The 16,892-nt window shown below is 50.0% G+C and overlaps 9 protein-coding genes across 9 annotated transcripts; 5 read left to right on the top strand and 4 right to left on the bottom strand.

Moving 5' to 3' along the window:
* Nucleotides 1–727: 727 nt before the first annotated feature.
* On the top strand, nt 728–2,458 carry N7520_009620 (uncharacterized protein; the record flags this gene model as incomplete). Its single annotated transcript, XM_057143554.1, has 1 exon — nt 728–2,458. One exon carries the CDS (start codon nt 728–730, stop codon nt 2,456–2,458), a length of 1,731 nt encoding a protein of 576 aa, XP_056992842.1.
* A 212-nt stretch (nt 2,459–2,670) lies between these two features.
* Nucleotides 2,671–3,732, bottom strand: N7520_009621 (uncharacterized protein; the record flags this gene model as incomplete). Its single annotated transcript, XM_057143555.1, has 1 exon — nt 2,671–3,732. One exon carries the CDS (start codon nt 3,730–3,732, stop codon nt 2,671–2,673), a length of 1,062 nt encoding a protein of 353 aa, XP_056992843.1.
* A 636-nt stretch (nt 3,733–4,368) lies between these two features.
* N7520_009622 (uncharacterized protein) lies at nt 4,369–5,856 on the top strand (the record flags this gene model as incomplete). Its single annotated transcript, XM_057143556.1, has 1 exon — nt 4,369–5,856. One exon carries the CDS (start codon nt 4,369–4,371, stop codon nt 5,854–5,856), a length of 1,488 nt encoding a protein of 495 aa, XP_056992844.1.
* Nucleotides 5,857–7,457: 1,601 nt separating this feature from the next.
* Nucleotides 7,458–10,554, top strand: N7520_009623 (patatin-like phospholipase family protein; the record flags this gene model as incomplete). The annotated part of the gene is made up of 3 exons (XM_057143557.1): nt 7,458–9,493; nt 9,571–9,595; nt 9,655–10,554. 3 exons carry the CDS (start codon nt 7,458–7,460, stop codon nt 10,552–10,554), a joined length of 2,961 nt encoding a protein of 986 aa, XP_056992845.1.
* Nucleotides 10,555–10,898: 344 nt separating this feature from the next.
* Nucleotides 10,899–11,456, top strand: N7520_009624 (uncharacterized protein; the record flags this gene model as incomplete). Its single annotated transcript, XM_057143558.1, has 1 exon — nt 10,899–11,456. The coding sequence occupies one exon, from the start codon at nt 10,899–10,901 to the stop codon at nt 11,454–11,456; it is 558 nt and encodes a 185-aa protein (XP_056992846.1).
* Nucleotides 11,457–11,670: 214 nt separating this feature from the next.
* Nucleotides 11,671–12,385, bottom strand: N7520_009625 (uncharacterized protein; the record flags this gene model as incomplete). Its single annotated transcript, XM_057143559.1, has 2 exons — nt 11,671–12,302; nt 12,355–12,385. 2 exons carry the CDS (start codon nt 12,383–12,385, stop codon nt 11,671–11,673), a joined length of 663 nt encoding a protein of 220 aa, XP_056992847.1.
* A 949-nt stretch (nt 12,386–13,334) lies between these two features.
* N7520_009626 (uncharacterized protein) lies at nt 13,335–13,751 on the bottom strand (the record flags this gene model as incomplete). The annotated part of the gene is made up of 2 exons (XM_057143560.1): nt 13,335–13,511; nt 13,563–13,751. The coding sequence occupies 2 exons, from the start codon at nt 13,749–13,751 to the stop codon at nt 13,335–13,337; spliced, it is 366 nt and encodes a 121-aa protein (XP_056992848.1).
* A 615-nt stretch (nt 13,752–14,366) lies between these two features.
* Nucleotides 14,367–15,482, bottom strand: N7520_009627 (uncharacterized protein; the record flags this gene model as incomplete). The annotated part of the gene is made up of 1 exon (XM_057143561.1): nt 14,367–15,482. One exon carries the CDS (start codon nt 15,480–15,482, stop codon nt 14,367–14,369), a length of 1,116 nt encoding a protein of 371 aa, XP_056992849.1.
* A 63-nt stretch (nt 15,483–15,545) lies between these two features.
* Nucleotides 15,546–16,619, top strand: N7520_009628 (uncharacterized protein; the record flags this gene model as incomplete). Its single annotated transcript, XM_057143562.1, has 1 exon — nt 15,546–16,619. The coding sequence occupies one exon, from the start codon at nt 15,546–15,548 to the stop codon at nt 16,617–16,619; it is 1,074 nt and encodes a 357-aa protein (XP_056992850.1).
* Nucleotides 16,620–16,892: the final 273 nt, after the last annotated feature.

Genomic DNA, 16,892 nt, shown 5'->3' on the forward strand with positions numbered 1-16,892 from the left:
CTGAATTGCCGAGGTCTTTTGGTTTTATATTAAACTGAACGAATCTTGAATCTATTGGCGATGGTGACTTTTGAATCTCTCATTGGACAAATTCGCAAAAAAGCACCGATCGACCTCCCTTCAATGCCCAGACTTCCATCAAATTGTCCAAAGTGTCCTGAGATGGACATGATAGACAAGAAAACTAAGCACAGGGGTCATAGAAGAACAGCATGTCCTATCGTGATAAGAGGCTGGTGCAGATCTGGAACAGAGCCGAAGCATCGGAATCAACCCCGAAGTATCTATAAGAAGAAATAATTTAATTTTTAAATAAAATTGATCTCACTGTAAATCACCTGATGTAATAAGATAATCAATCTTCCTTTAACCCACATCATGTCCAGGTAGATTAAGAATGGCTATTTGATCGAACAATCAACGCCTGGGATAGGACCTTTGTAATCAAAAGTCATTGATGGCCGCTCACTTACCAACGATCTAAGTACCAACGTACGCATCAAGGAGTCCAGCGGCTTTCAAAATGCAGACATGAAATTTCGAGGGGCCAATGCATATTGTCGCGCACAGGCCAATGCCAAGAGTCCAGGCCGCGCTAAACCGAACACCCATTACCACTCGATGCCTGACTCCTTCTGATTCATGAAACGCAACCACCTATGTATTTTTGTTGACGGATGATTTTTGGCAGCGACAATGATCTTCTTTGATTGGCCGGATCGACACCATGAAACGCGAAGCACCGTCTGAGATACATGGCTGCAACGGTGATGGTGACGTTCGACCAGCAAAAGCGCGCCGGCGAGAAAGCCCCAGCACGGAATCAGAGCTTTGGAAGGAAGAGCACGAGCATAGCAAAGCGCAGCACCCGCTTTCTCCCTTCTCTCCCGACTGTGGTAGTAAAGTAAGTCTTGACCCTCCGCTTGCGATAATCATCACACTGACTGCCCAGCTACCTGATGCTCTCGAACAGCGAACTACCACTCCCACGTCCCTCGCAAATACCACCGACGGACATACAGACACGATATACCAGTGGATTCCTGCGCCACTGGAGGTGGATCCACTAGAAGTGATGAGCCAACCCCCGTCAAAACGATCCCGATCGCGTTCGATCTCAACGGATCGGGGGCGTGCTCGGTCGGTCTCGTCGGACAACAGCGAGAGCAGCTCGGCTCGCGACACCAGGTCATATGCGTACCGAGCTGTGAACTATGTCACCATCTTAGAGACCAAAGGATGCTTCATGCGACAGTCCTCTGCCGGCCCAGTACCCGAGGATATTGCGCTGTGCGAGCGTCTCCTCAGTCAACCTATCGAACCTCCGATCGGCACAATGCTCGAAGACGAGTATATCACAGACTTCCATATTGCGTTGCAGAATAGATCTGAAGCGCGTCTCTTGGTGGACCTTCACCCTCTTATTATGCCCTGCGCGGAGAACCAATACATTCAGGGGAACAAATCTCTGAAGGATGTGATAGACGGGTACAATGATCCTTGGCTGAAAACCGAGCCGATTTATGGACCCAAACCGCAGCCCGATCACGCGCGAGGCTTGAGATGGTCGACCTTTTCCGAGACTCAGCGGCGCAAACTCGGGATCAAGCCTGACGAGAAGTCACCGTACACAGTACGAGAAGACATGTACTTTCCGTATCTGACCGCAGAAATCAAATGTGGGAATCAGGCGTTGGAACTTGCCGATCGGCAGAACATGCATAGCATGTGTATTGCTCTGCGAGCCGTGGTTTCTTTGTGCCAAGCCGCAGGCTGCACGGAAGAGGTGCATCGGCGGATTTTGGGCTTTTCAATATCGCATGAGCTCGAAGGCTTTCGAATATACGGTTACTATCCTGAGATTGATGATGGCAAGGTGTCATTCTATCGCTGGCCTGTTGCGCAACCCAACGTCTGGGTCAAAGAAAATCGATGGACATGTTATCAGTTTGTAGAGAACTTGGACCGTGAATTCCTACCGATTCATACCCATCGATTGATGCGGATACTCGAGAAAATCTCAGACCCAAACGAGGATGTGTCTGGTATCGATGTCGACGAGCTTGACTCTCAGGTGTCTATGGTGGGATTGCAGGAACGCCCGGGCTATCGCCGAGCAGCCTCTTTGCAGAATCGCGGTCTACAACCAGAGCTACGTATTATGGTGCAAACATTACAACAACAGCTGGCAGATCAGAAGGAACGAGAAGAGAAGCGGGTGGCGGAACAGAAGGAGAGAGAAGAGAAGCTCCTCGTTCAATTGGAACAGCAGAGGCTACGGGAAGAAAGGCGAGAGGCGGAACAGAAGGAGAGAGAGGCGGAACAGAAGGAGAGAGAAGAGAAGCTCCTCGTTCAATTGGAACAGCAGAGGCTACGGGAAGAGAAGCGAGAGGCGGAACAGAAGGAACTGCAAGGCAAGCTTTTTGCTCTTTTAGAACAGAGAGAGAACTCGAAATAGTTATTTGAGCTGTTTTTTGCGATTACTTTTCGTTTAGGCGTGCTAGTTGAGCCAGTCGGATGTGATATGGCTCGCTGCGTAGATGGTAAATGCTTCCTTTTCTGGTTTGAGGAGCTCTAGATCAATCGAGAACAGTCAAAAACAGTATGTCTTCAGCCACAAGAGCCAGATGCCACGGGCGTCTCTTTGTACTGACAGACTGAACTCTGAAATCACTGGTCTCGGGATCCAAAACCGGACGCAGCAAGAAAAAAGGTAGATAAAAGAAAAAGTTCCTGCTGTCGTCTCTTCGCTTGAAGTCTCCTCTTGCTACAAGCACACGTGGCCGTGCCAAGAGAAATCACCACAGGAGTCGTGGCAAATCCTGAAGTATACGGTGAATCCAGCGCACTTGCAACTGGGTGGGACGACAGCGAGTACATGTGAGACGAAGGAGTTGATCGGAAATGTGAGGTTTTTGCTGTCCCATGGCAAGTACTGACGCTCTTGCCCTCCCAATGCGCAGCAGATAACACGCCGATCACATTGGGAGCGCACAAGCTAGGGCCATTGGTCCAACCCATAAGGCGATTGGCAATGTCCGAGGCGTAGCAGTGAGTAGCAATTCCCTGACCTAAATTCCCGCTAGAGGCAACCGCGCCGGAATTGTAAGCTCGGGCGGCCTTGTAGAATGAAGCTACATGTGCGGAACCCCCCTCCTGGTCTATCAACGCTTTGAGGCCAGGACCGGCCGAGGTGCCCTCGACGCCATCCATGATCATTTGATGGATCTCGCTCTCAGGACAAGGGTTCTGGATGGCTCCATCCTTGTTGCAGGAACCAGAGCCGTCGTGGCTTTGCATTAGTCCCGGATTGACCACACCATTGTCAGTAGTCTGAACACGAACACACCCTTTGCTCTCTTGCATGACGATCGACAAAATGAAGCGGGCGTCGACGCCACTTGAGTGGGCCACTTGCTGGATGGCATCATGGATGAACTCGGTCTCGCCTTCTGAGTTATTGGGGAGACCCCACTGGGAGCAGCTGATGGAGATGACGCCTTTGTTGTTCTCGAACATAGCTTCAAAAGACTCAACCCACTGGTCAATGCCGGGCCAGCCGTCGGCAACCATACCGTTACCCCCCAGTACCGCAGCATAAAGACCAGTGCTGCGTTTGTGAGGTGAAATCCCGCGGGGTTCCACGAAATTAGATAGAGTCGAAGGAGCATGAGACGCTGCAGCAATCAAACGAAAACACTGAAATGCCATAAAGAGAGACCTCAATGTCATTGTGATACTGAAAAATCGAGTTCTCAGTGGAGAGCGCTGAGCGTTAAGAAAGTCCACTGATGTAAAGTCTGAGAACAGTAATGGGGATCTGGGAGGTCAATTCCTTATGGCCAAGCAAAGAAAAGTAAGCCCAGCGAGTAGGTGTATCGAGATGCGAGCCTCTTACTAGAAAAGGAAACTTTGCTTTCAACCACCGGAAGACAGGTCTATTGTGAATTGTGATGCCGATCTGTAGCGGAAGCACGAGCATGCATGAAGTGCAGAACCTGCCTCCGATACCTTCATATTTTTACCCGCAGGTCACGAAGCCTATGCGAAGTCAGTCACTTGAGGTGATAAATTCGGTTTCTGAGTCACTTTATTGTGCGGATCATAGTCACACGTCTGGCAGTGTACAAAAAACGTGATGTTGCATCCTCAAATGCGCACTGTGGCCAATGTGTTTCGTTTCTCTTTCATCCCTGAATCTTGATGGCATCTCAACGTTCTAAAAATGATGGGAGGCTCAATCTTCTTTCTGTGTCCACTGAAAATTATGGTGTACAAGATGATTCTCAGCAAGGCCAGAAAAGCATGAATAGCTCCTGCTGGACACATCAGCCCATCTCAGAGCGATCATTGTTCTGACCTGCCATTATGCCATCCGATGGTGTCACCAAGAAATCTATTTCAAAGTCAGAACATATTGAGAAGCTCCAAAAAACAGTGGAAAAGGCAAAAGAAGGAGCTCTGTCTCGACAGAAATTGGAAAGTGGAGACCAACAAGCAATCGTATCCGATGCGAATCCAAATATGAAGACGAAGTCGTATCCCGACGAAAATCATTCAGACCAGACACAACAGTATGCCCCAGTGGACGACAATTCAACCCCACACCATGACAAGCCCATCCAATCGATAGAGGTTGGGGAGATTGAGATGAAAGATCTTGGTGCAAACCGCAACACCGAATACCAGCCGGAACCCATGCAAAACAACACATTGGACGTACCAAGTAAGCCGAACCTTTCCAGCGTGAGATCATCGCGCGAGCAGAGTGTCGGTAGCCTAGCGAGGGGTTTCAAATGTCTTGCTGTTCTCGATCCGCCCAAGAAAAACAACAAAGATCGCATCACGCACAGTCCAGCTCCAGACCCCGAAGATGTTGTGGATGGATGGGGAACTTGGAGAGGGAAATCGACCTTCGTGATTGTGGTAGAAGGTCCCCCCGAGTCAGCCAGGTTCACATTCAAGCTCCGATCCGGGTACACTAATGAACGCACTGCCAACATCTCCGACAAAGACCTTCGAATTACCGAAATCAGAGACAAGGGTGTTGGTGGGAGAAAGCCTTATCGGTATACGATCGAAAACGTCGCCGGCGTCTTTGGAGCCGTATTCGAAGATACGGGTGTGAGATTCTCCACCCGTAATTCATGCTCATGGGCAAGAGTCGAATGGAAGGGTTTGAGGGAAGAAGACATGATTAAGTGCAAAGTCACAGAGGGATATTCGTGGATTCCTAAATGCGATTTCCAACGGCTTTGCCATGGGCGGGAGGCAGCCGAGGAAAAGATCAAAGAAGTTTGGGATCATCAGGAGGGGCAATATGTGGCCTGGGCCCGAAAGCAACCTAGAAGCGAAAATCGCTGTCGTTCTACCACACCATGTCCATTGAACGACTCTCTGAGGCGGCTTCAGCTACAGAGAGCCACCTCGCGCTTGAGGACACCTGATATCAGGATTTCTTCTCTAAGTGATGATGGCTGCGGCACCCCTCCGCCCAACCAGCGAAATAATGTGACGGGCACCAGATCCAATCCAGTTAGTCGTGACGAGGACACGGAGAGCGTCAATTCTGATGCCTCGTCAGGATCGACAAATACCACTGCTACGTCGAATGGAATAACAGACCGGGATCCATCCAGATCCCAGGGTCAGCTTCCCGTTGTCGAAATCAGCAGGGCAAAATTTATGAAGGAAAAAGGAAGCGAAAAATGGAAAGAAATGGATCCCTCGGAAAGGCAGAAACAGGAAGTGATAGCCCACGCTCTGTATGACATTTACAAGGCGACGATGCTACAGAACAACGGAATCGTGGTCAAGGATTTGGATATGACCGATAGTACGGAGGAGGAACTTTAATTGCCGATTGGTAACAAGCACGTCCAAATTATGCTCTGGTCTCACTGATCTGTCTCGTTAAAGTATTGGAAAAAAAGGAAAGAAAAAAGAAAAACTGAACAAAAACAAAAGCAAGAACAAAAAAACAAAACAAACAAACAAGCAAAAAAAATTTCGTTAGTCAATTAGGTAGTTGAATTAATAGCAGCAAAGTATTTTTTTCTTGAAACTCCTGTCATGCTCGCTTTGACCGTATTGCATGCAGTCTCCTGTCCCGCAATAGCACGCCCAAATTACTCCGAACTACATGATAGTTAATCTAGACCTTGCAAACATTCAGCTTGTGAATGGTTCCCGTATCAAGCTTGGGAGAGTATTCATCTGCATATCCCAAGAAGTGACCAATGACGATGTAATGTTGCCCTATGGGGCGACTGGCGCACATGGGTACGGTAAGGATCATCCTGTGACATCCAGACATCCAGTTACTGTTGGTATCACCAGCTAGGTACTGTGTACACATTTAAGTGGACAGCGCGTATGCTTGGAAAGCAAAAGTCAATTGATTCATGTAGATAGATGTGTCCTCCAAGTCAGGTTCAGAATACCCCTCAATCCCATACGCCGAAGCCGCAGCTTGGCGCAAGGTTACGTGCACAGAAATGTGATCTATCAGATGCAAGCTTGTTCTGACAGAAGAGTATATCCCGACAGTTACTGTATCACCTCATTTTGTTTCTGCCAATTTATGAGGGTGTATTTGATGTACCTGATTCGAACATTCTCAAGACTTTCGTCTACCCTCGTTGATATTGTATTTTGATATGATGCTGGTGCAGATTAAGGGCCAGGCTGAGTCATGGGGGTTTCCTCGGAGTATGTTTACGATGTATGTAGTTGATTATTTCTATTATGTGTATTCAGTCTCATGCTTGCTTTCGAATAAATATTGTAAAGTTGATTCCTTTCAATTGCTACATATTCCTGGAAAGAGGCAAGTGGAGTGCAAACACTGCAGGCCTGAGACAAGATCTCGTATGCAGTAGAAATGTTGCCGAGCATCTACCGATCAAATCCTCTACCAGATATTCTTGCCGCTGCTTTGGAGTCTCACGCGTATGTTTAAGATATTGGTGAGTATGACAATGATTGATAAATCAGTCACATCAGGAGGCGTCCGTCGCTTTTCTGCTTTTACACATATTTCGATAAGTGGGCTCCCATTGTTGCGCATAAATGTCTAAGCACTTTTGAGCTGAGAGATGTTTTTTTTATAGCTCGGCGATCAGAGTGTTGACAGCCCTGGCCTGTGGAGTAGCTGTTATATTGACACAGGCTTCCGTTCTATAGCCATTCAAAGCCTCTAGTAAAAGCGACGTCGGGTAATGTCCCCTGATATGTACTCATGTACTCATTTACTGCTATTTAGGATGTGGGGTCTCTTAGTATGGCAGCACTTAATTCGATAGCCTAGCCTCATATTCTGGGTCAAAGCAAAGTGCAAGCCTTCAATTTACAATACAAGCGGCATGTCTTCCGCAGCATTATTTGCAATCCGTCCGGCCTAGCTGGTATAAGACCCACCCTGATCTCATTCTGTGTCCAAACAATCAGACGGCACCATGGCAGCGTGGCTTGATCTTGTCAATGAAGACGGAGCCTGGACTTTGGTCGATACCGGTCGTCTGGAGAAGTTGGTGCAGGGAATGCCATCTCCGAAACGCCAATGTCCATCTTTGGTCTACTTCGCTGGGAACTCGAATCGTCTGAAGGCTCTGCGAGCGCTGAACCCCCACAATAATGTCACACGTAAAGGTCCCGCGGGCTGGATTCGTCTTCACCTGGGTGGGAGATCCGGTCATACTGAAAACCCGGTTCTTTTTGCCGAGAGCAGCCTGCTTCTCGAGAAAAGCCAGGGCGATTCCCGATGGCGCAAACACCGTTCGACTCAGCGACACCGGCGATATGCTATTCAAGATGACGAAAAATCTTGTTTACCGGCAAAATTACACCAAGAAGTGAAAGCTCAACTCGTTCTGCCATGGGCCCAGATTCTTTGCCTGTTCATCAATTCTCAATCCGACTTGCAGTCTGCCCGAGACCTGTTGCAGCAGCCCCGTCGACGACTTGCGGTTGGCAGCCAGCCTGTTTCTACCTCCATGCGAATAGTCATCGTCTTGACCAAGCACAACGATTCGGATCCTATGCCAGCGCGACACCTGGCCGATTTCGAAGCATTTGCTGAGACTGGAGAGACCGTCGTTCTGGATCTGCGACCAAGATGTGGCCTCTCCGATACGGTTGCATTCGAACCTCTTCGGGCTCTCCTTGTCGAGCAGCTGTCCGCCATTCGGGATCAGCAAGCGTCCCCCGGAGATCACGTTTCAGCGTCTCATCTAGGCGCCTTCTGGAAATCGTTTATTCAAAGCTACAAGCGATGTCGAATCGCACCGCCCTTTGATCTCCTGACCGAAGCCCGGAGAGGTTATCCCGACGACGGAGCCATGGGTCGCTATCTTCGAGAAGGCGCTCAGATCGTCATATCGGCTGGCTGCGCCGAGGACGAGATGCAGGTCTTTGTGGCCTCGGCCATCCTCATGCATGCGTACCCCCCTGAAATGCACGGTAAGATCACAGTTCTCGTTTCAATGCTCACACTGACACGCGTAGGTTTCTCCCCGCCCATTGTCTTTGCTACACTGTATGAGAAGCATTGTGCCGAAATTGCGAGTGAAGGTGCCACTCGCAGTCTCTGCGACGGTATCGGTTCGCATTTCAAACGGCTTTTCCTGCAACTGAGCGCCAACAACACCTCTGCCACGGCTCGAAAGGGTATCTTGCAGCGTTACTTTCGCCAATGGGGAGGCCTTTATTCCACCACGACCTGCATGGTATGCTTGTGTCGGCCGCCCGAACACATGATGCCATGCAAACATGCACTCTGTGACACCTGTGTCGTAATCTTTGGCAAGTCAAGTTCCCTCGGTGAGTATCATTGGGACCTCACTGAATGCCCCGTCTGCGAGGACACTTTCCTCGTCCGTATACGCCAATTACCCCCTACGAAGCACCCGGTGGTCCTCAGTTTGGACGGTGGTGGCGTCCGCGGGCTGATCCAATTGGGCCTGCTGCGGGCGTTGGAGAAGCGCATTGGCTTGCCGATCGCGTCTCTCCCCGACTTGTGTCTCGGAACGAGTGTTGGTACGTACAACGCTTCCCCCTTTTCCACCACCGCGCTGACAGTACCATCCGCAGGCGCGTTGACGGCGATTGATCTATTTCTGAACCACTCTTCAGTCGAGCAATGTGCGCAGGCATTTCCCGACCTAGCGCGAAAAATATTCCGTGCTTCACGGGTCCCGGCGCCACGATTCGTTCGATGGTTGGCTTCGGCTTTCAACGTGATCCCCAGTAGTTTGTATGACTCACAGAATTTAGCCCAGACCCTAAAAGAGGCAGTGCCCGCGGACCGTCGTATTTTCGACGTGACCACCGCCAGTCCTGCCGGATGTCGGGTTGCCGTCGTTGCGAGTCGCACATCTGACGGCAAGGCCTGCGTGCTTGCCAATTACCGAGGCACGGGCCATCGCCGTGCAGACGCCGCCTACGAATTTTTGACGCCCAGCCACGACCAAGAGAATCCATATCTGTGCGACATGTGAGTTGGCTTCTGCGAACAACTCTTGCAATTTGTGGGCCACAGTGCAGAGAGCTAACGTTTTTCTTTCACCAGAGCCGAATGCAGTGTCGCAGCGCCCTTGTAAGTGAAAGACCATCGATTCGGAACCAACACGGCTAACACGCGGCAGCTATTTTCAGCCGAGACGGCTACCAGGCTTCGGCCCTTTCCAAGATGGTGGAGTACGCGCGAACAACCCGCTCGCCATTGCGTGGAGGGAGTCGGGCGTCATCTGGCCGCGCGCGAAACGACATGATCTGCTTTTATCGGTTGGCACGGGATGTACCGCGCTTGATTCTGCTCAACGCTCGCGACATACGACCTCGGAGGGCGCGCTCCCTCGTTTGTTTCGCGCCACGATGTCATCGCCCTCGATGGACGGCCCCCAAGGATTTTTGGAAGCCCTGAACTACTTGCCGCATTGGTCGAAACCGGATGTACTTCGACTCGATCATGCTATCCCCGGCCCGCTGCCCGAACTTGACGACACCAGCGCATTGCAAGAGTTATCCGAGATGGACTATCTCGTTCCAGGTGAACTGGTGAGGACGGTGCTCGCGTCCGCAATGTTTTTCTTCGAGTTTGACGCTACTCCGGTCCCTGGTCAGGTCGGATTTTACTGCGAGGGGTCCATCCTTTGCTCTCGGCCGGGGGCTGGTGAGATCCTCGCGCGCGTCTTAGTTGAGATCCCTGGTGCCAAATTTCAGATTGGTCAGGATCACTCCCTGGGTGATGTAGACCCCCATGACCGCTGCGAACCTTGCGGATATTACAGAAAACGCGTCGCCTTTCACGTTGCCAGCCTTGAAGAGCGCTTTACGATCAACATCGCCAATGGTGTCTATTGTGAGAAGATTGGCGGATTTCCAAAGTGCGCGCAGGAGTTTCTTGAGGCGCAGCAGGCCTTTGCTCACTTTGGCCGTGCAGACCATCAAACGCCATCCTGGCCGCCCGTGAGACACTGCTACTGTGCTTGCGAGACAAAAAGAACGATTCGCTTTGTAGAGCCTGTACCACGACAGAAGCGAAGGCGGGTGTGATGTTGATGGCCCGGCCAATTTAGAGCCGCCTCACAAGTACCGTAACATGCAACTGGGCGTTTATTCCCTCGGTTTTGGTTTACAGAGCAAACTATCGTGGCTGTCGCAAGACAAAAAAAGTCATGTGTGTTGTTTGTTGAAGTGATTTCTTGCGCTCCACGAGCACCGCTGGTAGTTAAAGAGAGACTAAGCTTTGTAGTATGTTGAGATCCACCATTACAGAGCCGACGTAAGACACGCTAGCTCAAATGTCAACGGCCCGATCCCGATTTGATATTTTTGTTTTAGTCTTCGACATACGCTCTCGCGCCTAGAGAGATCACTCCTGTCGATTTTTCGACGCCATGAACGCCTTCCGCAAAGCCCTCTCCGTCCATTTTCGCGACAGCGCCACAAGCATCTACAGTCGGCCTGCTGACCCTGCACAAGATGCCGAGCTGATTGCAATGACACCGGCTGCTCCGCCACTCCAAACGTCTTTCCCGGAAATCAACTCACTCGATCACCAAATTGCCATGGCGGGAGGGTCTACGATGGCTGTGGAAGCGACGCGGCCCCGACTCAGGATGTCGAAAAGATCCCCCAAGACCACGCCTCGAGCACTGAAACAGCAATGGCTGCAACAACGAAACCAGCAAGAGCGAGAGAATGATTTTTACACCGATTGTTTCAAGAACTTCCATCGACTCGTCGCGGCCGTGATGGACTCCACTCAGGATCTGGCTCTGCAGTACCATTTCAACCCTGGAGCAAGTCCCGCTGGAGATCCTCGCCTGATCCGAACAATTGTGTTGCTCCGAACGGCTTTGGACAAATCACGCACGGAGGAAGCGCAGGCGGAAACCGAATGGAAACGACAGTGTGGGCTTTCGGATAAGAAAGTTGCGACGAGATGGCTATGAGGTGAAGGACCTACAATTTGTTTGCTGACTACTTCCATGGATCTGGGATACGCATTGTACATGGGACCACAGACATGAATATTATATTTGGTGATTAGACACATACAAAGCTGCTGCCGCTCACACATTCACTGCAGCTTTCTCTGCGGAGACTACGTCGCGCACTAGCCAGATCTGTGCTCTTCTCGTACGCTAACCGGTCGCCGTCCTTGACTTAGGAAAACTCGAGCTGTAGAAAATCTTGAATTTGGGACACCATGCGCTGCTCGATGTTTCTCAGAAGTCTTTTCATGGCCTCTGGCAGTAATTGTAATCGGCGTCCGAGCTGCTCAGGGTGAGCGTTGCACAACTGCACCTGGAACCTCACTTTATCTCTCAGCTGGGCTTGCAAGCGATCTGAGACATGAAGTATTGTCTTGACGAAGCGATAAAGTCGACGAAGGCTTTGTGGGCTTCTTCCGCCGGCGATGCTTCCCACAAAGCCGATCGCGTGTCGGACCATTCGAAGCAAGATGTCTCGAGCTTGCGGAATACGGTGAACAGACGCGTGACGAACGTTGCTAATCACGCGATGCCATTTCTGAATCGACTGTGCTGGTGGACAATTTATTTGCGCTTCTATTCGCTCTGTGTGGTCGGCCAAGAACTCGAAAACCTTGTGCAACTCGACTGCCTCAACGCATGTCCAGCCTACAGCCTGAGATTCGGCCAAGAGCCATTTCTGAAGGAATTGAAAGATGTGGTCTTCGAGGTGGTACTGGATCGCTTTCAGAATAGCGTGTTGAGCTGGGAATGGAATCGAAGCTTGGGAAGTTCTCAGTAGTGGTTCTATCAATTCCTGTGTGTCTAGTCGCGAAGAGAGTCAGCCCTGATGTAAGTATCGCACATACGCACCTACCTGTCGACACTAAGGCCTGTTCCGACGGCATAATCTCAAGACAGTGGTGTTGATCTTTCTTCCGGAATTCGGCTGATCGATGAGAAGGAAAGAACGCATTTGAAGGGAATCGAACTCGCCAGATATACCTACGCGCACATGGTGTCTGCGTCGTACAAGCAGCCTCGCGCTTTTCTGCAGGTGACCAAAGTTGAGACCATGTCGCCAGCCGGATTATGACATGGGCTTTTCAGCTGGGCGATCATGCTACCAACATTTTGCGGCAAGCCTCAAATATTTTGGAATGAGTTGCAGGGTATAAATCCAGCCGCAGAGTTTCTCAAGGTCATCAAATCAGACTGCGTGCATCTGCTACTATGGTCGCGTTCAGTATATTCGCAATGGGATTCTTTGTAGCATGCTCAGTTGCGTATACCCTGCTCTGCTTACTGGGCTTGGTTGTATGCTGATCAAGTATCAGATGTCTAGGCCCCTTTGGCCATCGACCTTTATTTCCAAGGAAAGCACTACGATTACGAAAGTAAGTCGTGTACGGGTATTCTATGCGCAATTGGGGTTTTTGGCTAAATGGTACAGATCATTCCCTCCCTTCTGGCTCACGATAGCGACCGAGACGGAGAAGAATATGGTCAACGCTTAGGTACTTATCACCTCTATACTCACATTCCATACGTTTCTGATGTGGATTTAGTCCATTTTGATCCGAGTGCGAGCCACGGAAGAGCTCATCGACACCATCGGCGGCATTTGATGGACCCCAGTTAATCTTTGCGACGTCACTTCTGAACGCATGAGGACCATTGACTAGCTAGGAGGGACTGATGTATGTGATCTAAATCAAAGAACAAGATTATCAGAAACAGTAGAAATAGCAATAGAACTGAGATTTGAGAAAATGGCATTGTATTTCTAGCGAGACTGGATGCAGTTCAAACGGTGGTGTGCATGACAGCCGCGAAGATCAGCAATTATTGATTCTCCTATAGCGCGCTTCTGGTACTGCGTATTCCAAGTCGGTTGTTCTGGAGATGCTCCTCCAACGCTTTCCAAGCATCACTTGAATGAGCCGGAGAAGAGATCACGGGCAGCCTTGTCTCGGCAGGCTGGGCGGAAACCGCATAATCACGAGGTGTTTTGTTCACAGCGGTGCGTTTTTGCTTCAAACGTTAGTCTTCCAGCATTTCATTCTTTGGATCCTGGATTCTTACGATCATTTCTCGTGATGGTGGAGGAACGTGAGGATGCGAATGGTAGGTGAAGATCTGCCCATCTGGCTGTTCCATGATGAGCCATGTTTTGATCCCATACAGCAGCCAGAATTCATTGTGCCGACGCAGTAGATTATTACGGCGTTTGCGAAGTTGCTCTCGCTTGACACGACTCAGAGGTTGAGCCATTGGTAGATTGGATAGAGTATTTTGCAGATACTGTTGGCACCGGGCGTCGCTCTCTTTGTATGTAATGGGATGCACGCAGGAAAGACTGGCTCAACGGTCGCCTCAGGTTTGTGAAAGTTGCTTGACCGTATTCTGCGACCGCAGATATATAAGGTCGGCTGTATCCGAAGGGGCCCGTGGTACACCGGCATACTTGAGTCATTGGCAAAATTTCAAGCATCACTTTCTGAGATTTTCACGGTGTTGAGCTCACTTTTTTATAATATTAACGTGCTTGGAGTTCAGATCCGGAAGTTTGTGATACACGTCAAACCCTCCAATTTTGTACAGACAGCCTACTTCTTGAGATGCTTCCCATGCATGCCTGTCCTCACTCCACCAACCAAACCATGTGTGTCTATAACGTTTGTCCCCCGATATATCCTTTGCCAGATATGCTTGCTGATACAGGAGTAGTAGTAGTAGTAGTAGTATTCATTTACACTGACCCCTCGCAAAGCGATATGCAGTATACGACGACTATGTATCCGAGTATGTACATATAGAGTGATCCACTTTCTGACAGTAACTTAGAGCCTCGTCACGGCCTATCGTGGCCATTTGCCGCTCCTGTTGTTAGGCTGCCCTCATGGCGCGGCTATAGTGGAATTGCGAATGAGACGGATACGACGTATCCGATTTTGGCTGCATCTCATACAGGAACCGTGAGAACGCGGGCAAAGCAGAAGCTAAGAATCTGGACAGTGAATGTGTGATAGATGCGGACTTGTTCCGAGTTCGTTTGGGTGGGCGTTGGCTTGTCTTGTTCTCGAGCTGGAACGGTGACGGTTTGTTATGAAACCGAAGATGAAGATCTTCAATTGTGAGTATGGGGTTGGCCGGAAGAAAAGGTTCTTGCACTGAAGGAGTCGGTTGCGGTATGGATGTGATAGGTCGCTGGAGGACGGAAGCATAGGTTGTTTGTTGGTTTTGGGGCGAGGAGGTGATAGAAGGTATCGTTTGATGAAGCTGGGGAGAGTGGGCTGTTGGAGGTTGTTGAGGCTCTAGGTCTATTGTGGCGGGTAGCGGATTAGAATGGCAGTCTAGGTTGTTGTTTAACCGTTCCTTCGCTGTAGTGGATGTGATCGGCGCAGATTGAGTTTGAGACTTTGTACTAGAGTCTGTAGTTTGTGTACTAGAATCGGCGGTAGGAGTCGACCGTTTAGAGGAGGAGAATGCGGTGGTTGAGGAGGGGGGTTTGTTGGGAGTTCCGAGGTGGTGTTTTAAATCGCACGAGATTATCTGCCATACGCAGTCTTCCTCGTGTAGTTGTTGCACTTCCTCGAAAGGGGTGGATTGGAAGGTGGATAAGTGCTTGGTCGATTGGCAGGCAAAACAGCATGCCATATTGCTGACTCCTGAAGGTCGGTAATAGAAGCCATTCTGGGCCAGTTGGAGCGGAGTGGCCCCAGCAAGCACTATTCCTTGGAACGAACGAGCTCTGGCTGTGATGGTGGAGTAGTCGAAGGCTATTGAGACGAGAAAGTAATCCTCATCGTGAGATTCATCCTCGAAGTGAGAATCGTCCTCATCATAAGAATCATCCTCGGCGAGAAAAAAGTCCTCAACGTTGGGGTATTCGGGTGAGATTGCGGGGTTTGCGGCTTCGGGGACGGGAGATGGGCGACGTGCTGGGGAGTCTGGAAGCTGAGGGTTCAGCCCTACCCGCTGGCTTCTAGTTGTCATCCCCATAGCTTGCTATTGATACCTCCCAAAGTAAAGTGTACAGCTCCGCAATTGTACCGCTGATACAGTATGTGTACGAAGAGCTCCAGCATACAATGCTCTCGTATGAGAAGCTCTATCAGATACAATGAGTCCGCTGACACCCGCCAGCCGACAGTCGTCATTGTCGATATCACTCAAGAAGTCTCGTCACCTGGAGATGCATCGCAATTGACCCCCTGGCCTGTTTTTGAGCCGTATTCTACATCGATCAGAAAAGACTTTACGCTCTCGGATGTCAATCCACAGCTTCCATCCTCTTCGCTTGATTATTTCCAGAGCTTGACAGAGGTGGGCGCCCCAGTAGAAGACACTTCTGCCATGGCTTCACTGGAAGTTAAAATCACGAGTACGCCTCATGAGGCAAGCAGTGACTCTCGCGATGATGTTGCTAATATTTCGAGCCATGTCGCTGTAACGATGAGCTTTGCATCGTGGCCATTGGTTACTGTTAGCCAGGGCACCTCCTTCCCAGTCGAAACGGTAAATGCCAATGAAGAAGCCGCAGAGACCTTATCAACCTCAACATCTCGCGATACTCCCAGGCTCTCTCCGTTCTCTCTGGCTGACTCAAAAACTACAAGCAGCCGAGTTTCTACCCGCAATGAGGAGCCCATGGGAGCCAGGAACAGTGTGGGTGTCAATAACTCCACCACTCAACCTTTGCCATCGCCATCATACACAAGCGTCTCTCATGAGACTGGGAGTGGTAAAACATATATGACCGCTAAACCCAAAGGGCTGACGCTACTCAATACATACACGGAGACCGGGACTTGGACCCCGAGTTCATCAACCACTGCAAGAACTCCGGCCCCTGGAACGCATGGCGCCATCATGGATGGCACCGAGTTTTCAAGACGGATTTCCCAACGAGGTATGGCGTTGGTGCTTGGCAGTGTACTTGGAGGTTCTCTGGTCTTTGTCTGCATGCTTCTTTTGCACCGGCTCATTCTCCGGTCATTCCACAGAAGCGAGCAGGAATCACCAATGCATTGTCGGCCATCATCGATGACTGATCCGCGTATCAGGCAGAGCCCTGCAGTCCCTTGCAATACTGCTGGAATTTCACATTTCTCCGCTGACTCTGAAGATACGCGCTGAATTGACTATCAAAAGCCAGCCAAAAAGGCATGCATATCGCGTTGAACCGCTTGGGAATTTATTCTGGCTTTATCGCATGACTACAAGTAGATCGAGAGCTATCATTTAGAGTATAAACCTGTCTATCTGATGATGTGGCCCCAAATTAAAACTTTTTCATTACAGGCAGCTCTCTTGTCGCCTCATGAATATGGTATTGTACTTGTGGGATGATGTTCTGTGCACTTGGATCAGAAAACTGACTTTGTCCGATTTTTGCTGATCACATCATCA

This window comes from Penicillium odoratum (genome assembly GCF_028828045.1).
Source record: "Penicillium odoratum strain IBT 22623 chromosome Unknown utg000006l_segment0_segment0, whole genome shotgun sequence".
In the NCBI taxonomy this organism is placed as follows: Eukaryota; Fungi; Ascomycota; class Eurotiomycetes; order Eurotiales; family Aspergillaceae; genus Penicillium; species Penicillium odoratum.